This window comes from Sturnira hondurensis, unplaced genomic scaffold, assembly GCF_014824575.4.
Source record: "Sturnira hondurensis isolate 20B ecotype Veracruz unplaced genomic scaffold, ASM1482457v3 Scaffold0014384, whole genome shotgun sequence".
NCBI classification, from domain to species: Eukaryota; Metazoa; Chordata; class Mammalia; order Chiroptera; family Phyllostomidae; genus Sturnira; species Sturnira hondurensis.
In genome coordinates this window covers 28,673,896-28,698,101 of record NW_028087015.1, presented here as the reverse complement: position 1 = coordinate 28,698,101, position 24,206 = coordinate 28,673,896, and the positions used below count along the sequence as shown (strand labels likewise).

At 42.1% G+C, this 24,206-nt stretch overlaps 1 protein-coding gene across 1 annotated transcript in view; it reads right to left on the bottom strand.

The window, feature by feature from the left end:
• Nucleotides 1-6,416: 6,416 nt before the first annotated feature.
• The window catches only part of MSRB3 (methionine sulfoxide reductase B3), a 173,147-nt gene continuing 155,357 nt past the window's right edge, over nt 6,417-24,206 (bottom strand). The window contains 2 exon segments of the mRNA XM_037063084.1: nt 6,417-9,550; nt 17,984-18,081. Of these exon segments, the coding sequence (XP_036918979.1) occupies nt 9,383-9,550; nt 17,984-18,081 (266 nt within the window). The 3' untranslated portion in view covers nt 6,417-9,382.

Here is a 24,206-nt window from a genome sequence, read left to right as displayed (position 1 = left end):
GGGACCAGTCAAGACTTCTTTGAGAGAGTGATATTTAAATTTAGGCCTGAAAGAGTTTAAGTAGGACTTAGTTTGTTGGAGAATTCTTTTTTAAATATATTTTATTGATTATGCTATTGCAGTTGTCCCAATTTTCCCCCTTTGCCCCCCTCCACCTGGCACCCCAATTTTTGTTCCAGCAATATCCTCCCTTAGTTCATGTCCATGGATCATGCAGGTAAGTTCTTTGGCTTCTCCATTTCCTATACTGTTCTTAATCCACCCCACCCCCCTCAATCTATCCTGTACCTACCAATTTGTACTTCTTAATCCCTGCACCTTTTCCCCCACTCATCCCTTCCCCTCCAGACGATCTCCATATCTATGATTCTGTTTCTGTTCTGCTTGTTTGCTTAGTTTGCTTTTTAGATTCAATTGTTGGTAGTTGTAAATTTATTGCCATTTTAATGTTCATAGTTTTTCTCTTTTTCTTATATAATTCCCTTTAACATTTCACATAATAACAGCTTGGTAATGATAAGCTCCTTTAGCTTTACCTTGTCTAGGAAACACTTTATCTGCCCTTCCATTCTAAATGATAGCTTTGCTGGATAGAGTAATCTAGGTTGTAGGTCCCTGCTTTTCATCATTTTGAATATTCTTGCCAGTCCCTTCTAGCCCACAGAGTTTCTTTTGAGAAATCAGCTGACAGTTTTATGGGAACTCCTTTGTAGGTAACTCTCTGCTTTTCTCTTGCTGCTTTTAAGATTCTCTCTCTGTCTTTAACCTTTGACATTTTTATTATCATATGTCTTGGTGTGGTCCTCTTTGTGTCCATCTTGTTTGGGGCTCCATGCTTCCTGAACTTGTATGTCTGCACCAAATTAGGGGAGTTTTCTTTCATTATTCTTTCAAATAAGTTTTCTTTTTTTTTCTCTTCTCCTTCCAGCACCCCTATTATTCAAATGTTGGTATATTTGAAGTTGTCCCAGAGGCTATTTAGCCTATCCTTGTTTTTCTGGATTATTTTTCTTATTGTTATGATTGAATTTTTTTTCTTCTGTATGCTCCAAGTCATTGATTTGATTCTCAGCTTCATCTACTCCACTGTTGGTTCCCTGTAAATTTTTATTTCACTTGGTGTGAACTTCATTGCTGTCTGGGTATTTTTCATGCTGTTGAAGTACTCAATGTGTTCCTTCAGTATCCTAGTCAATATTTTGAACTCTGCACCTGGTAGATTGTTTATCTCTACTTTGTTCTTTTTCTGGAGTTTTGTTCTGCTCTTTCATCTGGGCACGATCTTTGTCTCCTCGTTTGTGTCTACGTATAGGTACAGCTGCTTTGACTCCCTTAGTAATGTGGCCTATTGTAGAGAAGTGTACCTGTAAGTTGGATGGGGCAGAGCCTTAGGTAATTGCCAGGGAGTGGGGCAACCCGTATGAACCGGGTTGATGGAATCTCAGATATGGTGTTGTTACTCTGTGGCCCTGTGTGGGGGAGGGCTCAGAAAGGGGACAGTGCTGCTGTCTAGCATCTGGAGTTTCATCTGGGAGGACGCTGTCCTCAGCACTCGCCCTGGTGCCAGTCACTTCAGTTTCTCCCTGTGTGCCACTGATGCCCTTCCAGCTGGTGCCCTGGTGCTACAGCCCAGAGAAGTAGGTCTGCATAAGTCCTAAGTCCTTTAAGGGCTTTTTAAGATGAGGTAGTTGAGAATCTCACAGTTTCATCCACTTCTCCAGCCCTCACCAGTTTTTATAGCCTGAACTTATGGGGACTTATCTTATTGACACTGAAACCCTGGGCTGGGTGGTCTGGTGTGGGGCTGGGATCCCTCACGTCTGAGGTGTCCCTCCCTCTTTTTACTGACCACATGTTGGGGTGGGAGCACCAACTCCACATCTCCATGTGTCTCCACCCCTCCTACCCATCTGGATGAATGTGGCTTCTTTAATTCCTTGGTGGTCAGACTTACAGCTTGATTTTCTGACAATTCTGGGTAGTAGTAGTTGTTGTTGTTTTGTAGTTAAGTTGTAATTTTTGCCATATTTGTGCAAGGAGGCAAGCCATGTTTAACTGCATCTCCATCTTGGTCGGAAGTCCCAATTCCCCCTCTTAATTGGCTTGCAGAAACTTTTCCGCAAATTAGGAATGACTCTCCGTCATTATTCACACCAGAGCTACACTGTCGTGCTCAACCCCACTGCTGTAAAGCAGCCCCTGCCTCTGAATAATAAAACAGTTCAAATAGTGGGAACTCCAAATAAACCTCGACAGGTTTCTGTGTCTGTTCCCATTCCTCTTCGTTTAGGCCCCTTGAGAGAGAGTTTCTCAGTTCATTAGTTCCTCTGCCCTTCCTTATTTATTAGGCTGTCACTGCCTAAAGACAAATCATGCCAAAATTTCTCCTGAAGCAGGGAAAGGGTAGTTTTAAAATTTGACAGTAGCTATCAAAATAGACAATTGGGTGAACTAAATGACTCTTCCACATCTTTTATTTGCTCCTTTTCTGATGGACCTATAGCTAAATTTGTGAGCACTGATCATTTGTTCCTATTGGATCAGCTACCATCCTCACCATGGGCACAATCTTCAACTGATGTTGGCAAAACTCATAGTGCACCACCTATTAAGATCAAATAGAGCCCTCAAAACCCTTCTCCAGAACTAATCAATATCCCTTAAGTAAAGAGGTCCTTCAAAGTATAAAACCTATAATAGAAGATTACAGAACTCAAGGCCTTACTCCCTCCAACTTTATCTCTGAGAAAACCCAAGGGCCTCTGAGCAAGAAACCACTTTGTTATCCCTTGACACCCTGTTGTTCCTAACCTTCATGCACTACTAGCATCCACCCCAACTGGAAGGAAGTTCTCCACTGTGACTGATTTACACAGTACATCCTTTAACTAGTACATTCCAGTCGAAGAAGCAAGCCAATACCTTTTTGCCTTCACTTGGGAAAGGAATCCATGCACCTGGATAGTAATGCTTCAGGATTTTACTGAGAGCCCCACTTATTTCTCACAAATCCTGAAGGCTGACTTGGATGATAGAACTTTCTCTAAAGGCTCTGTGTTGCTGCAATACATGGATGATTTGTTTCTTTGCTCTTCCTCCCAAGCCTCCTCACAGGAAGACAGCTTTCACCTTTTAGAACTTTTAAGCTTAATGGAAATCAAATCTCTAAAGAAAAATTAGTTTGCCTAAACCCAGGTTCAATATCTGGGGCATCTAGTATCAGCACGAGGATTACACCTGGACCCAAATAGGCTTCCTGGTGTCCTGAATTTCCCAAGATTCAATATTAAGCAGCAACTATGAGGCTTTCTTGGGCTATTGCCAAAAATTGAGTCCCAAATCTCCTTATGGTGAAATCTCTGTATTTTATTAAATAATGACAGTCCCAATCCAATTTTATGGGGACAACATACCCTGTGAAGAAGGTTTAGAGGAGAGTATAATGAACCCATCTATTTTTGAACATCCCCCAAACATGGGCACCAGCATAGGCCCATAGGGTGTTTTAGTCAGCAACGGGGCCCGTGGCTCAGGGATACCCCACTGGGCTGAACTCATTACTTCCACAGCCCTTTTGGTTAAGTCCATAAGGAAATTATTTTGGGGTCCCCTTTAACCACCTTTGCACCTCATGCAATAAGATCCTTCCTGAATTCTCACCACACCCAGCATCTTTCAGTCAGTCGCCTTACCTCCTACAAAGTCCTTTTCTTTTAACTGCTCCTCACATAACTCTTTTATGTTGCAATAATCTTAATCCAGCTACTCTTCTCCCCTCTGACACTGAAGAAGCTCCTCACAACTGCTTAACACTGAAGAATCACCTCCTGACCCCTCCACCAGCCCCGTTCCCCCGCCCCACGCCGCTGTAATGATCTGCAGGAGACTCCTCTGGGTATTGCTGATTTCCCATGGTGCACAGGGGGTGCGCCTTTAAAGAGTAAAATGGTTGGTAGACGCTTGAATTCACGTACAGCATCCAGAGTGGTGTCACCAGGCACTGACTGGAACTACACACAGAAGCAGGCGGCATCTGAAGGAGTCAGCTATCGCAAAGCCCCCAGAGCAGGTCCGTACCACCTTTTCTTACTATTGCTTCTTTCTTTCACTCCCTTTGTCTTTCTTAGGAGGAAAGTGCCCTTGTCTGCATTCCCCAACCTACTGTGAAAGGGGAAACCTCCCCAGTCGCTGAATCTGTCATCAAGAGCTTCAATCTGTCCGAGACAATAACGACTCTCTTATTTCAGTACTTTCAGTTTTGCGCTCCTACTTTGGAATCATGATGTAGACTACGTTTGTTACGTTGTTTTAAATTTTGCTCTATATTCTTCTTGTTCTTATGCTCTACACCCGTTGCTTGTCAAATCCAGACACAAGCAGTTCCAGTCCCTGTACCTCCCCTCGAACCTGAGAGAGAACACCCAGAGGTCTTTCCTACTATGAAGGGACAGGGCGCCGCCGAAATCAGAGTTCTGACTTGGCTGCTTATCAGTGATGCTTTCAGAGAAAGATACCTGTCACAAGGGGAAATGTCAACTTTTATGACAGAGACCTTAATTAAGACAGGAATCCAGGTGGCCTATGGTCAGAGCTCTCATACCCTCTACAGGTCTTGAAAACTTTACTGGGAACAACTCTAAGGCTACCACAGAGCTCTGCGGTTGTAACAGCTCTCTCTTCGTGTACATGGCTCACACTGTCTGCACATACAGGATCACACATCGGATCTAGTCTCTAGTTTTTGGAATTGCTGAGATGAACCCCGCCGTGACATCCTGAAGTCCCAGAGAGGCTGCCGAGCACCACCCGCAGCCTGCGGTCCACCCAGCTGTACAAAGAGGACTGACGGTGCCGCTGGTTGCTGAGGTTCCGCTAGTTCTCCAGAACAAGACAAATGGGCGGCGAGGGGCAACAACAGCTGACAGACGTGGAGCTTTGGGAAAACTGTTGGAGCCATCTCTGTAGAAAGCCCACCAGTGATGACAAATGAAGCCGTTTGGCAGGTGCGAGGTGGTACTGGGTGAGATAAATATGCTTTTTAAAACGAATATTAGACTTTCTCTCACTAGATGATCCTAGGCAGTGGTTCTCAAACTGGAACCAGAGTCACGTGGAGGGCTTGCCAAAACACAAACCGCGAAGGCCGCACCCCAGAACTCCAGAGGCTGTAAGTCTGGGAGGGGGTCCTAAACCTGGATTCCCAGCAGCTGACGCTGCAGCCTGGGGACCACACATGGGAAGCAGTGTTCTAAGGCACTCTCCGTGAAATCGCTGACCTCTGAACTTGAGGGTCCCAGGAATATGATTTAAAGAATTGGCTGAGAAAACAAAAGTCCTCCTCACCTTACTTCTCCTCAAAATGAACCCAAAAATTAAACTAAAAATTTTGAACAACTAATACTGCAATCATGCATCACTTAGCAATGGGGACACTTTCTGAGAGATGTGTCATTAGGTGATTTTGTAGTTGTGCTAATCACAGTGCATTCACACAAACCTGGGTGGTACAGCCTACTCACCCTGAGGCCATTTAATACAGGCTCCAAGCCTGCATAGCATCTTACTGTACTGAATGCTGTAGGCAAGTTTAACACAATGCATTTGTGTATCTAAACATATCTAAATATAGAAAAAGTACAGTAAAAAATATGGTATCTTGCTTAGGCCACTTACCATGAATGGGGCTTACAGGACTGAAAGTTGCTTGGGTGAGTTGGTGGGTGAGTGGGGAGCAAATGTGAAGGCCCAGGACATCATTGCACACCACTGCCGACTCCAGAAACCCTGTACACCAGCATCACCACAAACACACGAGGAACGCCTTATGTGATGCAGTCACTAAGCGACAGGAATATTTCAGTTCCATTATAATACTGTGGGACCATCGTCATACATGCGGCCCATCACTGACCTAAATATCAGTATACGGTAATTGACTATACACAGAAACTCTTCTGAAGAACTTATTTGAAAGGTAAACACAACTGTGAGCAATGGGGAACTCCACAACAGTGTAAGTTTCCCGTCGAATGCCTTAACAGAAATCTAGGCAGCAGCATGGTATCACTCCTGCATTTTATCCTGCAGCATTATCATGATGAAATGCCGCAAAGTCCACATTTGAAACCCAAGAACATACACATGCTGCTGAAGTTTCCGCCGAGGTGAGGCAAAAGAATCTTTCAAATCCCCAGGGCCCCTTCCTGGGGCCTGGGCTGTGGACAGTTGGACTGACCCCACCATGGTCAGGGCCCCCGTGTGCAAAGACCACGTTAGACAACAGGCCCCCGGCACCAACTGCAGACTTGTCAGCTGGGCGAGGAGGGAAGCAGGGCGGCCGATGCCAACGCCCACAGGTGGTCCTCGTCTCCGTGCCTCAACATGAGGAGTCCTTCGGAATCAGACACCGTTTTTATAAAGACATTTTATTGCATATTTCCTGTATACAATAAACCTAGGAAAGGGGTTTATAATGAAAATTTCACATCATTTTCAAAAGTTTTGAATTGTCTGAAGAAATATTATTACAAAGCTATCTAAAGCAAAAATAATATTTGACCTTCTGAACAAATGGTAATCCCTTTCATCATATTCTGTAGTTAAAGCAAGACATTCAATTCGGTTAACATGGAGAGGATTTTAAATGACTATGTCATTTGCATTAAGAATTTAAATGCATCTAAGAAGTGAAGAGTTTAAACACAGAGAAATGCTCTCTAATACAATAGATACTGCTGCTTTCTTCAGATCCATCCTGCATGGCTGTCTGGACATACTTTGTACACACCCACAGAAACCTGCATCTCCTAACAGCACGCGAAGGGCTGGAGAGCAGAGAGGGAAAGTCCCATGCATTTCCTACGCTAAACGGCGTAACTCCCACAGATCACATACACCTCGCCATATTGACTCAGTTCATTGCACTCCATATCCTGCAAAAATAAATCTAGTGCTCGACAGCTGACATTATTGCTCACTGACATTTTAGTAATATATTTCCTTAACATAAGACAGAAATATACTGAAATTTGATACCACTTAAACTCAAAAGCAATCTGGAATTAAACCACATGCATATACCCCACTTTTTTTTTTCTATGGATGTTACATTTTTCTTAAAGTTGATGCTGGAAAACGTGGTAGAATAAAAACTGGCTTTCCATGAAACACAGACTAAGGATTAGAGAAAGAGTTGGGGTTTTTTTTTGAGGGAAATGTTAAGCCCTACAATAAAAATGAAGGAACAAAGAAAACCCAGAGTCTCTGGGGAGAGGAAAGAAGCCCCTGATTTATCTTCCTTGTCTATCCCAACACTGTGGCTCGTGTCCAACCCGCCCCAGGGCAGGCCATCACACGTGACTGGAGTGACGTGAGAAGTGCTGTGTGCACCCCCAAGGATGGACGTCACACTGGCCGATTCCACATGGGATCGCTGGGTCACGGGGAAATGTTGGCGCTCCCTCTGTGAACGGCTTCTAGGAACGTCTGGATGCCGAGGCTCCAATGATCTTAAATTTTAAATCTCATTTCTATGGGGGAGTGAAACCTGAAAATTCCCGAGTGATCCCAGGGCCTGAGGGGAAACACCTGGGAGCCGAGGGAAGACGAGCATAACTTATCTGGAATTGCAAACTTGTAGCAAACATGACAAGGAAGAGTCACTGGGACGTCAGGGCCTCGCCAGGAAGCTGCAGACACATACAGGAATGTGGACATAACCACACTGACATTTCGATTTGTCACAACTTTTCATTTTCTCATTTCTGTAACATTGTCAAGTATCTTATTTTTGCCATGGTATGTTTAAGGAAAGACATCAATTTTCATGAGCTCTCAAAGATTTACAAAAATAATATTTCTCAAAAACTGCATTTCAGGGTTAGCGTTCAAGGTTACAGACACAAAACACATCAGCCATCCACTGCTCCTCCACACCTGGCTGCAGCGGTATCAATCTGTAACGCCGCGGCTCAGACCCATGAAAGCCTGCTGGTGCACAATGACAGCCATCCCCCCAGACTAACTGTTACACAACCGAGCAGAGCTCCTCAGAGTAAAACCAGCCATACTGCTACAAAGAAAAATTTCTGGCTCTTAGCCCAACTGTTTCCATACCAATCAGCTAACTGAACCTCCTCTCCGCTTCTTTCCATTCCAAATGCCTGGGTTTGGCCTTTGAGGCAATTAGAACCAGATCAGTTTAATTTTACAACACTGATCTTAACTGTATAGCAATATAATATTGTAATTTTGCCCTGTGAGTGTCAATTATTTTACAAATAATGTAAGTCCCAGTTTAGACATGAAGAATAGGCATGAAGAGGCTAAATGGCTCATCTCTTGCTGCACAACAGATTCCTGTCAAGGGTGGGACTTGATCTCCTGGCTATTTGTATTTCAGCCCCCAGTATCTCTCCAGGGTCCTCCTGAACCTGCGTGCAAAGTCCCTCCCTTGGGGTCCTGTTTTGTTACCTGCAGCGCGCCTCGGCAGCCCTTCTGCGTGAGGCTGGCTGCATGAGCGCCGGGACCTCCTCTTTGGTCTGCTCTGCTCCCTTACTGCTGCTGCCTTGACGAACTGCGTCGTTCCCAATATTTTAGTTTACACAGTGGAATTCACCCAAATGCCCTTCCGGATGCAGCTGGTATCAAAGGCAATGGCAGGTGTTCTTCTTAGCAAACTTTGGACAAAACAGAGCTCCACATTTTACAGTTGTCTTACATTCCAACGTGTTCAATGGAAAATAAAATAAAGGCCTAACCGTGAGGTAATGTTTACTCTGCTGCCCCGATATTCAGTGCGCCCCCTCAGATCTGGCAACAATTTAACATAAGGAAAGACTTTAGACCTTCACACCCTTTTAGTGAGAATAAATGACCTTAGCTCAAACTGTCCACAAAGCTAGGAAGTCTCAGAAGACATCACTCCATCCTTATCTGTACAAATGCCTCAAGGCCATGTGTCTCGTAGGTCTCGGGTGCCCTGCACTTCCGAGCTCTGGGGTTTAACACTGTGTAGGGGATCTCGATTTTCACACTTGAAGACCAAGCACCTTCAGCCTCTTAACCAAGGAGGGAGCGGGGAGGGGGGGATCTAAAAAGAAGCTATGTGTGTGAAGAAAATAATGCCAAATGGTGCTTAACTGGCTTATGGAGAAGTTTTACACAGCTATCTCTGCTCGCTAAAGTTATAAACAGTCCTGGATCTAGTCAATAGCAAAATACATCGGTGGCCAGAGCCTCTGTTTAAGCAAAAGAAGAAATATATCAATAGCACAAAACTGCCCTTATATTCTTTTGAAAAAATATATCTAGGATAGACACTTTTGAATCCTGTTAATAAGCTGTGTGTTAAGTACACTTGTCTCCGTCGTTCCCCGGGCCTCTACAGCTCTGTTTTGTCCGCCTGGGCTGGGCTGCCGGCTCCCCCGCCCCTGGTCGCACCGCTGGTGCCGTCCGCAGGTGTGAAGGACAAGGAAGCCGAGTTTATGCAGTATCTTTTGCCAGTTGGACGGGGTCCGTCATCAAAAATGTGCCCAAGGTGAGCTCCACACTGAAAGAGAAGAACAAAATGTAAGCTAAGAGCGTGTACAAAGCCGGCTTTGAGAGGAACTCCCATTAAGCGGTTTAAATGGATGACCAGCCTGTAGAGAAATGATGGAAACCATCGTGGCTGATTTCTAATCTGCCTGTCAATAGCCGCAAAGATGGTTTCTGGCAGGCTTTGCACCACATGCTGAGAAGAAAAAACACTAGAATTGTGCATATCAGAAATCATTTAGAAGCCACTGTATTTTTTGATCTGTGAAGTCTCTCAGCCAGCTGAAAAATGACTGCAGTAATTTTATGAATTGAGTTGACCCTTGATCTCCTCTTGTAAGAAACATGGCAGAATAAACTCTCTCCCCCCGGCACTACTTTTGGCTTTGGATGGGTGGGTTTCAGATATGCAGAAGTCCTCGAAAAAGATACTGTTTAACTGGCCACGATGGAGGTGATGTTTGCGTTCATGGGCAGTAAAACTTAACATCAGAGCAGCCTTGGATGTTCCTGGAACCCAGCAAAGCAATGGGAAGGCTCCACAGATTTGTCACAGTCCCCAGGACTGCAAGTGTGGCCAACGGAAACGTCACTTGGGCACGCAGTCTTTTTTTTTCTGCCTTCCAACAGGTAGGGTGCCGTGCTGGCTTTTTTACTGGCCTGAACTATGTTATCATGTGAAACAGGAACAAGCTAAATAAGCTATTTAGCTCAAATCCATGCTACTGACCATCCAAAAAAACTGGGGAAGGAGAGTCCATAGAATCCAGACAGGCAGGAAGTGACATAGTGACATAGAATCCAGACAGGCAGGCAGGAAGGTTGGTTTTGATGGTGTTTAAGAGAAATGTGGCCCAGAGAAAATGTCTCAAAAAAGGCTGGCTCACTGAATAAAGCCCTGCACGATAGCACAGGCCACACTTACCTACCCCTCACCCTTCCTCAGTGGGGACGGGGGTGAAGGATATGGAGACATTGGTGCACCGCATTCAAACAGACTACGAAAATACATCAACCGTTATGTAGCAGAGAAACGAAAGCCTGGAGCAAATGACTTCCGTTCACTCTTTTCATAAATGTTTATGGAGTGCCCGCTACATGCCAGGCACTGTCCCAGACTCTGGAGATACAGGACAATCCCTGGCCCCATGGAGCTTAAATTCTAGCAGGAGAAACAGATCATGTGTACACAAGGACATAAAGAAACTGTAAAGTATGGTAGTGGAAGTAAATGCTAAGCAGAAAAAGCACGATGTGAAGTATCAGAGTTGGGGGCTGACATCTTAGGTGTGGTGGTCAGGGGTGGCTTTCCTGGCAGGACTTTGGTGGGAGAACCTGAAGGCAGTGCAGGGGGGTGTCTCTGGGGGGGGCACTTTGAACATATGAAGAGTCGAGGTTTAGGGAAGAACGTGAGAGAAGAGGCACGACAGGTGATTCATTCATTCTTCTCACTGCGCATTTGGTGTGTAAAACACGTAAACTGCAAAGAAAAGAAAAGCAGGAGTTCACAAGCAAATAAGGCTAAGACACCAAACAGAGATGGTGAGAGAGCAGTGAGGGACAGTGCTCAGTACAATGAAAAGAGCTAGAATCTCAGTTTCCCCACTGAAAGTGCTACCCTCCATTCTCGAGGGTGCTCTAGGCATATTAATAAATAGCACAAATAGCAAGTTCGACTACATGGCACTTCCATGTTAAAAGTGCATTCTTATTTTACTGCCAACATACTGTGTCAGCTTATTAAAGAACTAAAAATGAACCCTGAACTGATTTGATCTATTGCCTGGAAAATATGAAACAGGCCTAAAAAACAAATCTTGCATTATTTTACCACATTCTATGCAGGTTTAGGTAATATCGAGGCTGACAGCTCAGATTGCTTTTCCTTTCTATAAACAATTGAGGCCAAATTTTCAGGCATCAGCAGCTAAGATGCACCAGTAAAAAATACATATGCTTACCCAATGGACACAGGAAAACACCCAGCTCTGCCTGCCAAAACAGTCAGCGTGCAGGCCAGCAGGAACCGGTGCTCGCAGTGACCAGTGTGTGTGCGCGTTATTGATCTCACATGCAGCTCCGGCACTTTGATCACTTGGCATCTGAGAGGTGGAGTTTTCACATAAAAGCCTCCGATAGTCTTTTTTTTTTTCAATGACTGAATACAGCTATGCAGGCAAAGTCAATGATATTGCCTTTGTTAATCATCTCTTGGGCATATTTAGAAAACAGTTCTATTTACCTTACTCCAAAAATAAAGCCCAGTCAGGATACGCTTGAAGCCATTTAGAAGTATTTGTAGGGTCTTCATTTCCCAAATCATTTGTAAAAATTCCATGTTAGAATAATTTAATCTGTTGAACTGAGTTGGCTATTGGTCTGCAGTTTCATTTTGCTAAATCTGGAACTAGTCTTTCGGCTAAACAGAAAGGAAAACACAGACTCTAGATGTGCCTAATCTGGGCAGAAGACAAAGGGAGGGAGCTAGAAAGAGAAATTACAGTCAGAAAAAGGCCACAAAAGTCATTTGCAAACAACTCTAATGGGTTGGGAAGGGGTTAGGGAAATCCTCAGAAAAGGTGTAAAAATGAGAATGAAAGCATTGTCATGCTTGCCATGAGGTGTTCTGGAAGATTCACTCCTGTCTCAGATACCAGAGGAAGAAGCAACATTTCAAAGCTCAGCAAGGAGCTCATTTACATCTGTGCCCCCGCACACCTGCCCAGTCCCTGCGCCTGCAAAGCCCAGAGGCCATTTGTAAGAGGGAAGCCTAACCACACAGCACCCTGTCTGCGTCCTCCAGGTACATCTAGTCTCACATGAAAGACTGTTACCGGGTTTCTTTTAAACGTGCACAAGCCCTGAAGGCTCCTCCCTGAGAACGCACATGGAGCCCATTCTTTCCAGCTTCTACCTCTGGCCCAACGCTGGGATGATGAATGGAAGTTGTCAGTGATGCGTTGTTTCTGCAGCCGCCTGCGAGCTCTGCCTCCCCAGCCCCAGCCAACTGGCAATGTGTCGGGGGCTCTCGGCACACCTGGTTGTAACTGAAACAAACTAGTTGCCCGATGGAGAAATCTCAGAAACCTGCTGTTAATGATTTATTTCAGGGTAGAATCTTTGGTGTGAATTTTGAAAGTTGTCTTAAAAGGATTATGTATTTCTGTATTTTACAGGTAAAATACAAACTATGACTCTTCTAGCTCTTATTCTGAAAAAACAAGAGAGAATTGTTCAAAAGAAAAAACTTTAATTCCCACAAGAATCCTTTATTACCTAAGCCTCCCAACCTACAAAAGTTGGCAACGAAAGAACCTACAGAGAACCGAGGGAAAGGACCCCCATAAAAGTGACTCAGCATCAAACTTAGCATAATTCTTTAAAACCAGACTGCAATTCTCACTCGTGTGCATAAGAAACACAAATAGTGCATTCAACATAGTTACATACTTCTTCACTGATGCGTTCCCAACTGTCCCGGGAGGTTTTCTCCACGCTCTTCCTAGGATGTTTGGGGCTTTATTATTGTCATTTTCTCGTAAGCGTTTGATCTACAAGATGAAGTAGTTTCAAAGCGGGGCGTTTACACTTGGGCACGTGGGGCAGGATGGGAAAAAGAAACGCGTTTTAAGAAGAAAAGCAATTTACTTTGCCAGTAGTATCCTGTTTTCTCCCACTGTTATTGAAGACACTTGTGTATAAGTAGGGCTCTTTTCCTCTGTGCTTATGATATTAATCTTTTGCCAAGGAAATGATTATAAAGTCACCAGTTTAGCATTATGATTTTACTGAAAGATCAAGAAAAAGAGAGATGGGCTGTGAGTCTGAAACCCTATTGTAACACATGGGCATCTTTAATCATCAGCAATATATGAGTTGTCATCTGCAAAAGATTAATAAGTTTGGGGTTTTACCAAAAACTGCTTAACTTTTGAAAAGTATCTTGAATAGGTGGATATTTACCTTTCTGTTGATTTGGCTGAGTTAGAACAAATTAATAATGGTCTAAACCAAACTGAAGGGGCTCCACCATAGACCCAAACAATAAGAGCAGCCGCCACAAATAGAGTCCAACGTGAGTAAACCCCGGGATCTGATGGTTTCCTTAAAGATTACCACAAAAAGTTATGTGATTTATTGGTCTCCCATTTGCTTCAGATGTAGAATTTTGGTCTGAAGAAAGAAGTATTGCCAGCAGGAACTTACTTCTCTAAACTACAGCTTAAACCATGCAAATCTTACATCTTTGCACTGAATTTAAGTTAAACTCCTGACAAAGCATTAACAGGCTGGGATTGGAGGATTAGGGAGACGCTGCCAAGCAATTATTCCCAGTGGTCAGTGAACCTGGAACAGAAGCAATGCATTTTATCACTAGCTGAAAATGTAGACTAAATAAAATTAAGGAGAATTTTTTGTAACGGAAAATTGTTAGGAAGTTACCATAATCAGTGGGAAGGTAAGTGTGCCCATCAAAAGTGGGCAAATTTAAGATAAAGAACCTCCTTGGAAGAGATAACTGGAATATAGTTCCTCAATTCAGGAGACAGAGTAGTAAGAGAAAACAAATAGGGTGACAACAAAAATCAGCGTGAAAGTCACCTCCTCCCTACCCCACACCCCACCCCCCTCCCCGCCCCCCAGGAATCCTAAGGAAGTCCATGAACATGAAGAGCCTCCACCGCTTGCTTGTTTTCCCTGCTGTGAACTTCAAGGTCAGGCCGTGTGCTGCGTTCCTCAACAGCAATTCTTATAGAAAGACCTTATTGCAACATTCCTCTGAAAAGTGGTGATAGTACTGAGTCAAGCTTAACTTTCTCAATAAAAGTTCACTANAAAAATCAGCGTGAAAGTCACCTCCTCCCTACCCCACACCCCACCCCCCTCCCCGCCCCCCAGGAATCCTAAGGAAGTCCATGAACATGAAGAGCCTCCACCGCTTGCTTGTTTTCCCTGCTGTGAACTTCAAGGTCAGGCCGTGTGCTGCGTTCCTCAACAGCAATTCTTATAGAAAGACCTTATTGCAACACTCCTCTGAAAAGTGGTGCTAGTACTGAGTCAAGCTTAACTTTCTCAATAAAAGTTTACTAAAATATTATTACTTAAGAAGTCACTGGATGCGTGGGAAAACTACAATGTGGGGCAAAGAGGTGGCAGGTCATGGCTCCCAACACATTTACAATTTCTACCCAAGTAGGAGGCCTAGTTCCCTGCATGGTGTGATGGTGTGGTCTATATCACAAGAAAAAAGAAAGAATAAGAATTCTAAGTACTACAGCAAGCATTAGGGACCAATAGATAAAAAAAATATCGCCACATTGCCAACCAAGCAGGTTGAATCTACCGGTTTCATCCATGGAAGCTCAGTTCGTTTGTACAAGATGGCAGCAAAAGGGTCTTCAGGTTTAGGTACTGCGCCTTTACTACAAGGAAAGAAGTACCTCACGGAGCAGGTTCAGTCGACAATGTCTACAAGATGCTAACAGCATCTAACAGACTCTTCAGAATACAAGCTACAATATATTGATGCAATCCAGTCCGGAGAAAGAACAAGACTTGTGAATTCAAAATACAACCAGAAACCCAGAAAGAGAAGAAGCAGATCAGAGAAGTTTCCCACACCCCATCATATCAAAAAGGAAACAAAACGCAACAAAAAGATGGGAGAAGTTGGGATAGGGGAAGAGTCCAGGTAAAACTGAAAGACTAGAAGGCAAAAGAAGATGAACTGATAACGAAAGAGTAAGAAGCTAGGAAGTAAAATACAAGTGGCTACTCTAGTATGGAAACCGTTAAAGCTGTTTTTAAAGTTAAGATAAAAAGGACAAATGAGAAAAGAGAAAACTAACGAGGAATGTAAAACAAAAGGAAAATAAACACGTGCGTGAAACACACATTAAAAGACAAAAGTAACTGATATGAAAGGTACTCCGCACCCTTTAGTTCATGGGGCCACTGCTGCACTTGGAGGCAGACGCTCATGCTCTGTTCACATGGGGGAGGGTCCAGCAAACGGCATCACTCTGGGGGCTGAAACCGATTATTTTCTATATGGAACCTACCTCACGAAGCATGTATTTTTACACATGCCTTAGGAGAAGAAATTCCCTCTTCTCTTTAAACTTAAGACTCTTATTTAAGAAAGGGTCGAATACTTTTTAAATACGAGAAGTAAAGGTGGTGGACACAGAAGCCGAAAGAACCGGTCAGTGTTAGTTCTTCACCCAACTGTTCCTCTTCACCCAAATAATACAGTAACAATCGCCAGGCCTTTAACCAAGGGCTGAGAGCTCTGCCTGGGGTAGCTTGATGTCCTTTTATGAATCCTGTCTAATTTGGGCACAGTTAGCAGGTTTCATTTCTCTTCGGTCACCTTCATGGTATTTCCTTCACTACTACTCATGTTATCTCTGTGACTGGCAGAGAGAAAGGAGAAGTTTATTGCAACTGTGAATTTTGAGAACTAATCACAAAGCCATCAGAGAGTAAGGCCTTCATAAAAGCTATCTTACACCTCACTTTTTTCTGTCTTTTTTATTTGGTTTTCATGAGACTCAACATTTGAAAGTGGGTTCTAAGTGAAAAAGGTGAGTAGCAGTCATACAACAGCCTTTAAGGCAGCCTGAAGGAAGGAAAGAAGGAAGGAAGGGAGGGAGGGAAAACTATTAGTTTTAAAATAGGCTTCCTTAAGTATTATGTAGGTTCCTAAGTTATACATAACTAGGTGTCCTCCAACCAAGTTACTATTTTGTCAAATACATGTTGTGGGAAGATAGTCATAATTTGTTTCCATGGCAGTTATAAAAATATCAATTAAATTCAATTAGATTCTAAACTGAATTGAATTAAAGTACTGCTGGGGAATAACATGATTTTTTTCTTATTTCAGTGTGACTCTTTATGGTCTATCCATCTCTCCGTCTGTCTGTCCATCCATCTAAGCACCACAGAAAGCTCTGGAGCCAAGCACCCAAATTTCATCTCAGTTCTGCCACTGAAATCTACGTAAAATTACATGAGTATAATTGTGTTCCTTGTGCCTCAGTTTCCTCAACTGTAAAATGAAAGAAAATGACAGTATGTACCTTAAGAGGTTATTGTGATTGTTAACCAGAGGATCTTTTAAAAATGCTGATGTTCAGGACTTTCCAAACAATTAAATTAGAATCTCAGGAGGTGAGACCCAGCCTTACAACGTTCCACTATCTCGCTCAGAGACACATATCTGAGAACCAAGAGTGACCTTAAACTGTAACTTAGATAAAATAAGAAGTCTGCTTTTCAAAGGAGAAAGTAGCTCTCATACCTGAAAAGAGTAAACTTGCCAGCCTAATTACAAAAAAAAAATGAAAACAGAAATTCATCAGATGGTTAGGGTTGAACCATTTCCCTCTGCACTTGGTAGGAAATAAGCCTCCTCCTCCCTAAACTCTCGTGCCTGATGGAGGGGGTTAAACGGCAAGTAGAAGATGAGGGAGACTCACGTGGCAATCACTCTGCTACTACAGCTGCTTGGCGCACCCCTTTACCTTTGATACATGCAACAGACAACCCTCAACAAAATACTTTGTAGTGTCAGTGAGTTTCAGTGTCACAGGAATCAGACTTTGCATTGCACTTACTTACAGAAGACAAGAATAGGACTACCTACTATAGAACAGAATGTATGGCTGCTCTTACTTTTTGTGCAAGAAGGTTCTGTCAGTGTCTCTATGTTTAAGCACAAAACACCCACATATTCAAGTCTCTTGAGTGGGATGACAGATTAACTATTTTTGTCTCCTCCTCAACACAGGCTCATTTCTGTCTTACAGCCAGCCAAGTAAATCTGGTGAGAGCAGCATAAAGGAACTAACTATAAAATGCTTGGAAATGAGGATAGGTCTATATTCTTGGAGAAGCAGAGAAGAAATTATGCCATATTCTCACTCTGTGCTCATACAGCCTACCATCGAACTTCCTATTCCTACTGCCAGTCTCCTTCCTCCGGCCTCACACCCACCCAGCGAAAGCTGTTTCTGGGGCCTCTGGTCACTGTGCTTGGATCATTACTGTTAGGGGTATGATGACTGAACAGTGAGTGCACAGAACCTCAGGGAGAGGAGGATGACCTAAATAAACATCAGATTACTTAAGGCCACAGGATGAAATCTTCACATGTCCTTAGAATAGCGCATTCCCCACTGTATTGAGTCAAGTGGCAATGTTTTTCCTCCCAATGATTTTGTCTCATGTTGAAGCCAATAACTGACCTATCATTGGGCTTACTAAACACCTGAAGACTCAGATACCATGAAGACATTCCCAGACACTTCATTGTGGTTGTCTTCCCCTTTTGTGATCAGTCACTCACTAGGCTTTGGTTGCTATATTTAGCAAAACCAGGAGAATGGGGAGTGTTTGCAATGCGGAATGAGCCTTGGGTCTTCAGGTAGGGTTAACTGACCTGAGAGCAGCTTGTTTCCACCCTGTGCATCCCGTAGGAAAAGTCATCTGTAAATGTAATAGCGTCCGAACTGATCACATCATGGAAGGAAGGCCAACCTAGGGCAGAGAGGGCACAAAACAGAGAGGAGAGATACAAAGTCTTGGTTAGAATGCAATTTTAAAGAAATACCAAGCAAAGAATGGACATCTTTTAGTATATGCATCATGCTTATCTTTTTCACCCTGAAAAAAAGATCAAAAGGTGAAAGCACATATATTTTGCAACAGTGCAACTATTTTTTAAGAATTACCTTTTCCTCACATTCAGATTACAGACAGTTGCATCAGGATTTTCATTCTCATGAGACATTCTCAGACCACTTGGTAGTTTTCTGGAACATCCCTGGACTTACAAAGCTCCCTCGCACCACCTTTTCTTACCTCTCTTAACTTTAGGGTTGCTGGGCACAGCCCCAAAGCACTATGAGCCTTACAATGTGCTGTTTTCCAAAATACAATCCAATTGGTCTGGCTTTTAACTTTCCAATTATGCCACACCTCTCTAGGAAGCATGCTTTTTCATTACTTAGTTTGGGTGGTTAAAATACTAAAAAAAAAGAATATTCTGGTGCTTCCATCTTAATTTAATTTCTCAGGATGGTGGTATCTGGAAAGCATTGCTTCTATCTATTTTATGAGGAAGAGGCTTGCTCACTTCATAGGAGAGTTGTTGAACAGTGTTCTTCAGGCATTCTGGACAGTACCTTCTCTCGAATAGCATTCTGTTCCAATTTTCATTTATTCTAATGATTTTTAAAATATGCACACAGCTATAAGAAACTCAATGCTAAATGGACCATAAGATTGTACAAACGTTTATGAGTGTAAAGTCAGGTTTTATGTTCAGTACTTATAGACATGTTTTTATATGTTTCCAGAAAATATGTCGGGAGTTACTGAGCTGAAACCTGCACCCCCAAAATGATGAAAGAGGTGCAATGTTGCTGAATTGCTGGTACATTTTTTTCTTTTACAGAAGCCAAATTTTTCCTGCAGAAAGGAAGAAACCCTTTAAAAACATGGTGCCTTGTTTTAATACACTTATTGAAGGAAAACAGAATGCAAACTTCACAATACCATTTCCAGTTTTAAACAAAACAAATTAGTCCGGGCCAGATTTTCCTAAGGAACTCTGCTAAGCTCCCCGCCCCCACCCCGCCACGGCACAGCCGTCACTGTCTGTGCTGGGTTCACCCCCAGACTCCGCACTTGCCCACTCCTTCATTTGAGTTTATGATTATGATGACTGCCAATCACCAGGAAAATCTCGCCCTTCTAGTGATAACATTGCACAAAAATTAATTATGCCAAGATACACCAGTATTCGCTAGAAAACGCAAATTTCCCTATTGCCCAAATTCTAAAGAGAATCTGAACATACTTTAGGCTGCAGTATCTAGTTTATGGTGATTACTTGACACATTTAGGTGTTCTTTGCTCAATGACAGAAGTGACAATTGCTAGGAAAGAGAGATTTAATGTATGTTTGAAGACATTGAAAAATAATTTATTTATGAAAAGAAAGAATATTCAGTATTTTTTAACCTCACGTGTCATAATTTATTTGATTGCAGCTTATGACAACTAATATTGTGGGTGGACATAACTGACTTGATAGAAAACAGGTAAAAAATTAGGAATGTTATTTTGTTTTTAGTTTCCCATAAAGCTGCCTCTATCCTCTCCACACATATTTTCCTATTTGTAGAATTAAAAATAGGTACAGAGAAATTATATACACATATGTGTAAATTATATATGCATGCCTCTGTGTGTGTGTGTATATTCCCCCTCCCCTGCTACCCCTGTATCATATATAATTTACTCTACGTATCTCACTGGATTTGTGATTCATCTGTTTTCATGCTTTCCGCCATGACTAGGTGGTGGGTACTCTGAGGGCAGAATCTGAACTCACTGACCCGAGTATTCTCATTGCCTATAATAGAATACAGCACAAAGGCACAGCTCAAACGTTTTTTAAAATGACTTTCAATGGGCCTTAAACAAAGAAACAAAAAAAATGGGATGAATAATTATGGTACATCAGAGTGTTTCACAGGAGAGAGAAAATATAATCATACTTCTTACTTTACCAACTAGATTAAGAAATATCAATGCTGGTTTCTCCCTGGGGTAGGCAACTTGGTTCAATCATTACATTAAAACCTCTCTGTGCAGGTGAAGTAGAGCTGGGTACTAGGATGGGAAAAACACGAAGATTATTTAGGTCACTCACAGGGTTTGAGGGGAGGGCAGAGAGGCATCAGTCACTTGCCAATGTACCGGTGTAGAATATGGGTAGTCTGGCTTTAGTCTAGGGCTCTCTTCTTAGGTTCCACTTTGTTCCTCAACAAAAGGAGGAGGGATCACTAACTTGAACACTCGAGCCAGAAGGAGGTGGCGGGTTTTAAGAAATAGGCTTAGGGCCACGTCTGGATTAGCCGGTAGTCACAGCCTTACGCTCACGGGCCTTGGTAAAGCAGGTCAGAAGGGATGCTACACAACACTGACTCTTTTACCTTCCAGTGACCAAACTGTTCGCAGGGAAAGTCCAGTGACAAAATCTAGTTTGGGACATATTTTCGATTCATTTATCTGAAACAACCACAAAGGCTCAGAAGTATACCCTTAGACTGTAATACTGAGGAAACTCTTCATTCTGTTGGGGTTTCTTAATACTAATCTTTCCCAATAATTGTGAATCATTGCTAACTAAAGATTTTGGAAAGGAAAGTGAACTGCTTTCGAATGAGTTATTAAACCATATAGCTATACATTTTGTAACCATGAATTAAATATTTATAGAATTTTCAAGAAGGCTATGTCCAAGAACATAGTAAAGGTTCTCAAAAGATTTCAATGTTTCTGAGAAAACTGTTGACACTTGAATAGTTTATATGTTGTTTGCTAAGGCATTGTTTAAACATTGGAAAAGTCTCTTAAAATTTTTCATAACTTTCCCCAATTCACACAGTGCCCCTTTTCACTGTATTAGAAATGTAGTTTTCAAGATGGAATATTCAACCCATCACCCAAATCTTAATTAGTGGAGACTGACAAGGGAAACCAAGGTGAATATCATCACCCGTGTGATGGAACAAACACATTTCAAAAGAAAATCATGGCCAACTTCACCAATAAGGTTAATGCAGGAGAATGCTGAGTTCTTTTTCTAGGGTCTCTCAAAAAAGTGCAGCTACACAGAAAGAGACTCCATCAGAAAGGGAAGTCCTTCTTGACAGCCCAGCTAAGAGGGCCCTTCACCCAGGAATAGATTGTCTTATGGTGGGGAAGGCACAGTGATGACAGCGCTTTGAAAGCGGAATTCCCTCATCATGTGAAAATATTTAAAGGAGGAACTCTTCACTGCTGTAAAAATCCTCAAAGGAAACCCTGCCCCCACTCCTAATAATAAGGAAAGTGCTTCAAAGGGTAATAGGCAAAGACTGAAGCAATCTGGGTCTTGTTGAGAAAACTATCTTGAGCAAAGGTGGGGGGGCTGTTTATGTCAGTTTTGACATTAAAGAAAGATCATCCATCCTCCTTTCTTTAGGATTTCCCTTTTGGTCTTCTCATCTAACAAAACATTATTAGTTTTGGATGCATTCCATGGACTTTCTAAGAGAAAAGCCGATTGAAAACCTGTATAAACAGTTGGCTCACCCCACCCCCCAATACATCCCTTTGTTTCTACTAGATGAAGTTAGATTTGGGTGTATTATAAACTGTACTCTTAAAGATAATAGGTTATTATCATCAAGAATAGCTTACATGCAATAAATAGCTTCTCCCCTCAAAGAATTCTCATTTCTAGATATTAAATAAATACAGGTACTACAACTAAAGTGGACAAGCTGGAATCGGGCAGTTCTGCCTCGATTTTTTCCAACTATCAGGCCAAAGTAATCTGCAGACATAACTTAATACTGCTGGTATAATACAAGGTAAATCCAGAATATATTCATTTACATCTCAAATGTAAGAGCAAGTGATCCTATTAATTATAACACTGGATTCTCGGTGCTTGCTACCATCTACACTAGAATGAATTTTTTAAAATTATAATAGAATTATTCCTTCTCACTCATCAAGTGCTTGAATTTAAGCTGCTCTGACTCTAGTTGAACCCGTAACTGAATAATGACACAGTTCTTCACAAGTAGTGTTCTGTTGGACATTTGTAAATGTTTCACTCCGACTGTCTCCTGAGAAAAAGTCTCGAGCCCATACTTGCCCTGCTTTCAAAAATATTTGAAGCTGTTAAAGCTAGCAACAAATTCTAAACAGGCTGAAGCCAATTCTATCTATACCATGTCTAAAAAATGCGGCCCTCATTCCGCTGCTTTTCATTCAGCAAGGATTGCTACCCACACCACCTCACTTCCCTCACATCCTCTCAAACCCCCAAAGAAAAACTAGAAACCTCGGTTGGCTGGCTACATGACCCATCGGTAGAACACAGCAGGAAGTATCCATGACCAAAGAATTCATTGAATTGCAATGTAATTACAAATATTTTGTTATCTTCCAATGCAAAGTAGATTTAATCTAGTAAATCCCAGTTGGGCTTAGCTGATAGTTTAATAATGACAGTACATGTTTCAGTCTGGTTTTGGTTAAACAACCTGGTGGTTTGCAGATCTGTAGTTTTTTGTGTGTTACCAATTCTCACAGCTCTGTAATTCCAGGACCACAATTCAAACTGTATAGCTTTTAGTTTCTCTGATGCCAGAATCTGTTAATCTCACTAATGACAATTTACCTTATTAGCTACCATAAGCCAAATAATAAAACTCTCTCTGAAGTCCCCCTGATAAAAATAATTGTTTGAAGCTTAGAGCTCTGATTCTTGACAAATTATTCAGGGCAACCGACACTTCATGTATAACTTTTCTCATTTTTAAAAGGATGATCCTCTACTCCCCCTCAAAGACCCAAAAGTTTAAGTAGCGATCAACCAAATACATGCATGTAGTAGAAAATCAAATACTGCAAGATGACTCAGTGAATTGTTCCCTTCACTTCTCTGCACCCCTGCAGACAACCATGGTAAAAGGATCTTGGTTTAATTCTAAACAAATATGCTTATGCTGCTACCTCTTCATTCCTTCATTTTAAATCTGCATTGTCCAATACAGCCACTACCAGCCACATGTCACAGTTTAAATTAATTAAAATTAAATAAAATTAAAATTTTATTTCCTCAACAGTCTCAACATTTCAAGTTCTCAACAGTCACATGTAGATAATGGCTACTCTCCTGAAGAATACAGATACAGACACAGAATATTTCCATGATCATTTCCACAGATACAGCAACGTCCACCACTGGACAATGCTGTTTTAGGCAGTATAAACTGATTCCCTCTTGTGAACGATGAAGATTCACTCTTCATACTTCCTCTCATCTTCCATTGCCCTTTCAATTGATAGTTATATTATTTTTCATTCTTAATCCATTTGGTAATGCCTGCTCCTTGAGCTAAAATGTAAGTTCAATAAGATCCAGGAGTCTGTCTGTTTCATTCACCACTGTATTGCCAGTTGCTTACAACAGTGCCTGTGACATAAGAAGTGTTGTAAAAAACTATCTGAAGAACAAATGAATGTACGGTTATCCTAGAGCTTCCTATCATGTGACTCTCCACTGCATAAGACCTCCCTAGGGCCCTGACCCTCCCCTCACCTACTCCTCCCCCACACTCCAGCGCCCAACCATAACGAAGCCTTCCATACTTTTACACAGACGGATCCTAAGGAGCTGACACTAGTAAAGAACATTCACGTCATTACGGCAGTACGCAGAGCTAAAGAGATCTGGGGTTCTACCCCCTTCTCCAACCGTCCAATTGGCTGTCTGAAGTCACACAGATTTTTCTTTTTTTACACTGCACCATGTGTTAAAAGGCACATCATATTTTCTTCTGGCCTTTGTTTGAACCATGACTTTACTATACAATTTTACAAAATCTTCTGTATTTCAACATTTTAATTTTTAATTACAAATATTTCAAACATATGCAAAAGTATACAGAATACAGGGTGGAGCAAAAGTAAGTTTACAGTTGTTTATATGAAAAATAATATAATTAATAAATAATAATAGAAGAATAAACTCTGTGTTTTATGTGCTCACAACTGTAAACCTAATTTTGCCCTACCCTGTATAACAGGTATTC